The 6,000-nt window shown below is 42.8% G+C and overlaps 1 protein-coding gene across 1 annotated transcript in view; it reads right to left on the bottom strand.

Moving 5' to 3' along the window:
• The window catches only part of MAN1A2 (mannosidase alpha class 1A member 2), a 65,118-nt gene extending 61,619 nt beyond the window's left edge, over positions 1 to 3,499 (bottom strand). Inside the window, exon 1 of the mRNA XM_070935331.1 lies at positions 2,681 to 3,499. Within this exon, the coding sequence (XP_070791432.1) occupies positions 2,681 to 2,991 (311 nt within the window). The 5' untranslated portion in view covers positions 2,992 to 3,499. The remainder of the gene's footprint in view (positions 1 to 2,680) is intronic.
• Between the last annotated feature and the right edge of the window lie 2,501 nt (positions 3,500 to 6,000).

The following is a 6,000-nucleotide window of genomic DNA, read 5'->3' on the forward strand; positions in this document are numbered from 1 at the left end:
TGAAAGAAAATTGTAATCATAAGCTTCAGAATTTAAAGAATCTGAAATAAATAGCAAAAAACCACAAGATTTTGATCTTAGAAAATCATAAATGGACTAAGGGTCCAGATTTTGGAATTAATTTTGGAATTAATTATAAAATGCAACTCATGAGAAATGGATCCTGTTTTGGTTTTTACAAGAAACATAATTTAATGATTTCAAAAAGTGGACATTAGAGGGGACAAAGATTTTAGATAGAGAAAGATGGAACAAAACATTGTCACAATAAAAATACTGAAGGGGTCTTTTGAAGAACGGAATCCGAACATAGTAACTACAATACCAACAATGTCAGTAATAATGTTCGTTTCTATGGACAGATTATATCCAAAAGATGTTATTGAAGAACATAGTATATCTGACAATGTAGAGATGGTACCAAAAGTGGATTTACAACTGACAGGCCAGGAGACTGACCTAGAAAAGGATCTACGCTTGATCTACAAAAGGAACTAACTGGCTCCAGTTTTAAAATTTAAAAGGGCAACACAAATGACAAACCAAAAGAGTGACCTAATGTAATGGTACATAGGAAAGCCTTGGAAGAAATGCTGCCTAAGGAACAATCAAATAGGAGAAGGCATAGCCCACAACTGGCCAGAGAGAGTGGGAAGGAATCCTCCCTAACTTCTCGAATGTAAAAGAGACAGCAGGAGATTTGTATTTGCAAATTTGCAAGATTCTGTTAATATATGCAGTTTACAATAAAATAATATTAATGTGGTCTGCCTGGAAAGGCTGACACCTGGATTTGTTTTATAGATAAGAGATGAGGTGAAGAAATAAATGTTTGTGACTTTAGAGGAAAAGTTACTAAATTTGTTGTGATGAAGGTTGGAAATAACTTCTTTATATATTTCTTAATTATGTTCTTACTTTTTTCTTACTTTTTCCTTGCATTTTTTACTCCTCCCTATTCTTTTCAATTAATTTTGTATTAGATTTTACTATTATCATCAAAATCCTTAAATATGCTCACACAAACTTCCACTTTTTTTTGTTCAATGAAGTGAACCAGTAAAGTATTGCAGACAAGAAAACTCTACAAACATGAGATACATTTTCCAACATGTTTTTCCTGCAAACATAACTATTAGATTAAAAAAAAAAAAGCCTGTATATTCAAATCTTTAGAAACTAGGGCTGCATCCAACTGTTGTCTCTCCAGATCTCTGACATTGGAATTGGGAGAAAAGGTTTGATGGTCATTTACATTTCCAAATTATTTCTATTCCTACATTTTAAATTATTCCTCATCTTTTCAGAGCAGAATAAGTGGAGAAAAGGCAGAGAAAGAGAATTACTGCCCATCATCTCTCTTGTTGAGAGTCTCCACCAGTTCTTTTAGTATTAAGGTTTCAATAGAGTCAATGATAACTGTAAATGTGTTGGGCTTGGGCCAGATTCAAATTCATTCTCAGCTTCAGAAGCTCACTTTGGGCCAATCATTTTCTGTCAGCCCAAATCCCCAAAAATACATTCATTTTTTGAGAGTTCAGGTGCTTTACATGTAATACTCAATATATAATAATACTCTATTACTGTATCTAAAGTTAGATTTGTAAAGTCAGTCTCTAATGTAAAGTCATCAGACTCTAATGTCGAATAAAACTGAGTGTGATCCTTTTCAAATTTTGTTATAATTTGTATTAAATAAGTAACTGAACTATATAAATTTAATAATATCCAGTTAGGTTTGATATCTTACCTTTTTCCTTGAGATTAATTGTTTTTACTATTTCATACATCTTTAAAAAGACAAAGTGGATTGTTTATATATAAACAATCTAAGCTCAGAGTTTATTATCTCATTGATAATATTGCTTGTTGGTTTTTGTCAGTTTTTCATCCTGTTGCATTTAAAAACTTTGGGCATTTACAAACTTCCTGATTCCATTTGCTAAGATTCTTAATATGTTACAAGCCTGCTTATGGTTTTGAATTTATATGAAAGGCAGGTTTATTTACATACTGCCAGCACATCTGTTGATATCTTTATTACTTATTTTAGAACTGACTCAGCTCTTTGTTCAAAAACCTGACTACATTCCAGATATAACACTATACTATCACCACATGTCAAATTAGCAAAGACAACAGACTACTGTACCACTATCTAAAGTCTTTATACTCCTGGACTCTCAGACGTGTTCCAGAAAAAAGGTATTTGTCTTCTCTTTTGTGGATTTTTCCTGTATTGCAGTCCTTGAATGGCAGTGTTCAGTTTGTAGAATGCTACGTTTGTGACTTACCTTGAAAGAGGAGAGTCACTGCTAGAGAAAATGGGATAAAACTGCAATATTTCAAACATCAAGTCTATGACAAGACATAGAAGGATGCTTCTTCTGGACAACCCTAGGCAACCCTTCTGGCCAAGACAGAAACCTATCAGCATACCATAATTCCAGTGGTGGGATTCAGCCAGTTCGCACCACTTTGGGAGAACCGGTTGCTAAGTTTCTGAGCAGTTTGGCAAACTGGTTGTTGGAAGAAATTATTAGGGCAGAGAACCAGTTGTTAAATTACTTGAATCCCACCACTGCATAATTCTTCAGGAAAACAATGCATTTCAATACATACAGGCGCTGTATTTCCCAGAAATATATGGCATCCCACAAACTGGAGGCGACAGGGTTACCTGTGTCTGTGCTGGTCGTGGCCCTGCCCGTGGATCAAGAAGCCACCCGGGTTTTTCCCACCGTCGCTGGTATCCACGTGAGGGATCAAGACGTCTTCCAAGCCCAAGTCGAACCGTTTGTGTTTCGAGGAGTCCGGCAAAAAGAAGAACGCCCCAAAACACAGCGTGATGAAGGCACTGAGAATCAGCAGCAGGATGAACTTCTCGGACAGTCTCAAGGTAGCCCTGTGATGAGGGAAGGAGGAGGACGGACCCAGGTTGCGAGGCGGGATCCGGCGCCCAGAAAGAGGCAGCAGAGCCGGGGTCGTCATCGCGCCGCGAAGGCGGGAGGGGCGGCGGCAGCAGCAGCAGGGAAGAAGACACCGCTGCCTCACACCCGGGAGCGGCTACCCGTCCTCACCAAGGCAGCCCGGAGCCTCTCGGGGAAGCCGGCATCACAGCGGCTTCCGCCAGGCCGGCAGACCCCCAAATCCCAGAGGCCTGGGATCGATCCGGCCCGGCCGCGCTCATCCGGAGCCAGCAGAGGCGGCGCGGGCGGCAGCGGATGAAGACACTGGCTGGGAACCGTGGCTTCAGGGAGGCCCAGAGCGGCGCGGAGGTGGCGGTGGGAGGGGAAGAGACTCATTCAATCACCGCCACCGCCTGCCCAGCTGGCCCAGGGACCGATTCCGTCTCATGCCCTTCTGCCCGGCACGACACGGCCCCCGGGTCAGCCGGTATCGCGGCGGGGGACTAGCGGCACCGAATTCTGGGCCGGCGCCGGAGCCTCTTTCCTCCGGCCAGGCAGCGGCGACGGGACAAGCTCTTCCACGCCGCGGCTTAAACCCTCGGCCGGGCGACGACTCGCTCTGGCATCCTGCGCGAGAGTCAACCCGCCTTTGCGGCTGCGCGCGACCGGAAAACGGAAGATGCTTCCTCGCTCACGCCCACGTCCGTGGAGTTGCAATGTAGAAGGCGGCGGCGGGTTCTGTCGCTCTCGCGCGCCCTCCTCACGTGAAAGAGGGATGCTGCCGCCCTTAGCGGCCGAAGGCGACCGTCCTAGCCGAACGCTGCACGCTGAAATATGCTTTCTTTCATTTAACGATCTATTGAAAACGTCTCATCTTGTTCTAAGACGGCAGCGGGAGGAGTTTGTTCATCATTGCATGAGCAAGTCTACCATTCCCAGCGTTTCAAGTCCAGAGCTTGAGATGCCTACGTAGCCATTTCTCCATTACAGCTGTTTTGTAAAACTTTTATTTTTTTCATTTCCCTCCCCCCATTTTAGTTTTTTTTTTTCTTCCTCCTTGAAGGGAAGGAGAGTTTATCAGCGAAAGCAATAGATCAGCGTTTTCCAAACCTGGGTAAATTATTCAAAATTGAATAAAAGTGTTTTCCCCACCCCCGGTTGGGTAAGAACACATGAACCATTACTCAGTCACAATAGGGGTATTTCAATACGGTAAGAACTTTTTGATAAACGGTTCTGGGTAATGAAGGAAAAGGTTTAGGAAACACTGCAACCAGGAATAGAATGTAACTTTTAGACATTAGCCTGCCCCACCAGCAACCTGACTACATGCAGATGAGAGGCATGTGAAAATTCCGTGGGCAGCCGCTGCATTCTGGATTAAGGTGGTAAAATGTTTATTGCAATTTGAGGTGTGTTTGGAGTTTTCCCTGAAAATCCAAACCAGTTTCAGCCTACCTTTTTCAGCTTGGAATCAATCCTACAATATCAGCACTTTAAGGTCTCTCCAATTCGAATTTCTTTGGTAAATCAGATTCTTTGAAAAACATTGTACCACTTGATCTAACACTTTGTTGAACTCAAGGCGCTGTCACATGAATAGAGATCTTACTGATAATAGCTAGTATATATAGAAATATTTATTTATATAGACATAAGAGGTAAATTTTGGGTTGCTTCTCATGACAGAATTCTTTCCCTTCCTAGAATATGCAAGGAATTTTGGATTCTAAGACTTCCCAGAAGAATTTTTTTCTAATGCTGGGTGAATGAGTTGTAATTATCCAGGCATTACTCAACAATGCACAAATCATTCAAATTAACACAAATTGCATGAGGCAATGTGTTTCGTAATACTGAAATATAATGGTACAATTTACAAGGGCATGTGGAACATACTGTAATGTATAATGTTGCAAGAAAGTGGAACAGCTTGCCTCTGGAAGTGGGTGCTCCATCGTTAGAAGTTTTTAAGAAGAGATTGGACAACCATTTGTCTGAAATGGTTTAGGGCAGGGTCACCAACCTTTCAGACCTCAGGGACCACTAAATTCATAATTTTAAATCCGGCGGACCACTAATATGATCTGCCTAATGATTGGCTGGGTGGGCGTGGCTAGGTGGTCATGTGACTGGTTGGGCATGGCCAACGATCTCACTCACAGGAAGCAGTTGTTGGAGCTAAGCAGCCACCATGAGAAAGAGTTGGCAAAACAGCTGGCTCAGTTCAAATTGGATCTGACCGAGAAGGAGGCTCAGCAGAAGCACCTCACTGAGGACTGTGAGCATAGGCTTTCCAAGCAGAGGGAAGACCTGCGGGAGTGCAAGGCCAGGTGCCAGCACCTGGAGGCTCAGCAGGCCAAGATGGCAGCCAGTTCCAGGCCATGATGCAATCCCACTGGAACAAGGCCCTCCGGCTCTTCGCCACCAGCGATGCTTCCCTCCAGCCTTTGCCCAAAGCCCCGCATCAGGAGGCTGAAGCAGACCCTGAGTCAAAATTTCTGCCCCACTCCGACCCACACAAAAAGACCCTGAAGGGGTGACTTTCTGCAGTAACACAAGCATTCATTGCACATATCCCAGGGGCCGTAGTTTGATGACCCCTGATTTGGTGCAATATAAAAAATGGAAATAATTTTTATGCGGACCACCAAAATTTTCTCATGGACCATCAGTGGTCCACGGACCCCCAGTTGATGACCGATGGTTTAGGGTCGTATTTGAGCAGGGGGTTGGACTAGAAGACCTCCAAGGTCCCTTCCAGCTCTGTAATGTTATGATATTGAGATGTCTCCTCTGTAGAAATATGCTTCTAAAGATATGAATGTATGAGCTGTGTCAGTTCATGACTTAATTCAAGAGGCTTATCCCAAAATCACTGCATATATGGCAAAAGATTTTGACTTGAAGTTGGTTCCTTTTTAGTAAATGTTCTGTAGCATGTTGCTATCATAAATTATCAAGTATTTGAAGAAGGAGCAAAAAGAACTGGAATCTTGACGAAAGCAGTCCCTAGTCATGGGAATAGATAATATCAGTAGCTCCAAATTTATTCTGAGAGTGCTTATTAAAATAATTGAAACTCTGGAGA

This window comes from Pituophis catenifer, unplaced genomic scaffold, assembly GCF_029215685.1.
Source record: "Pituophis catenifer annectens isolate HBS135680 unplaced genomic scaffold, rPitCat1.0.hap2 SCAF_2, whole genome shotgun sequence".
Lineage (NCBI taxonomy): Eukaryota > Metazoa > Chordata > Lepidosauria > Squamata > Colubridae > Pituophis > Pituophis catenifer.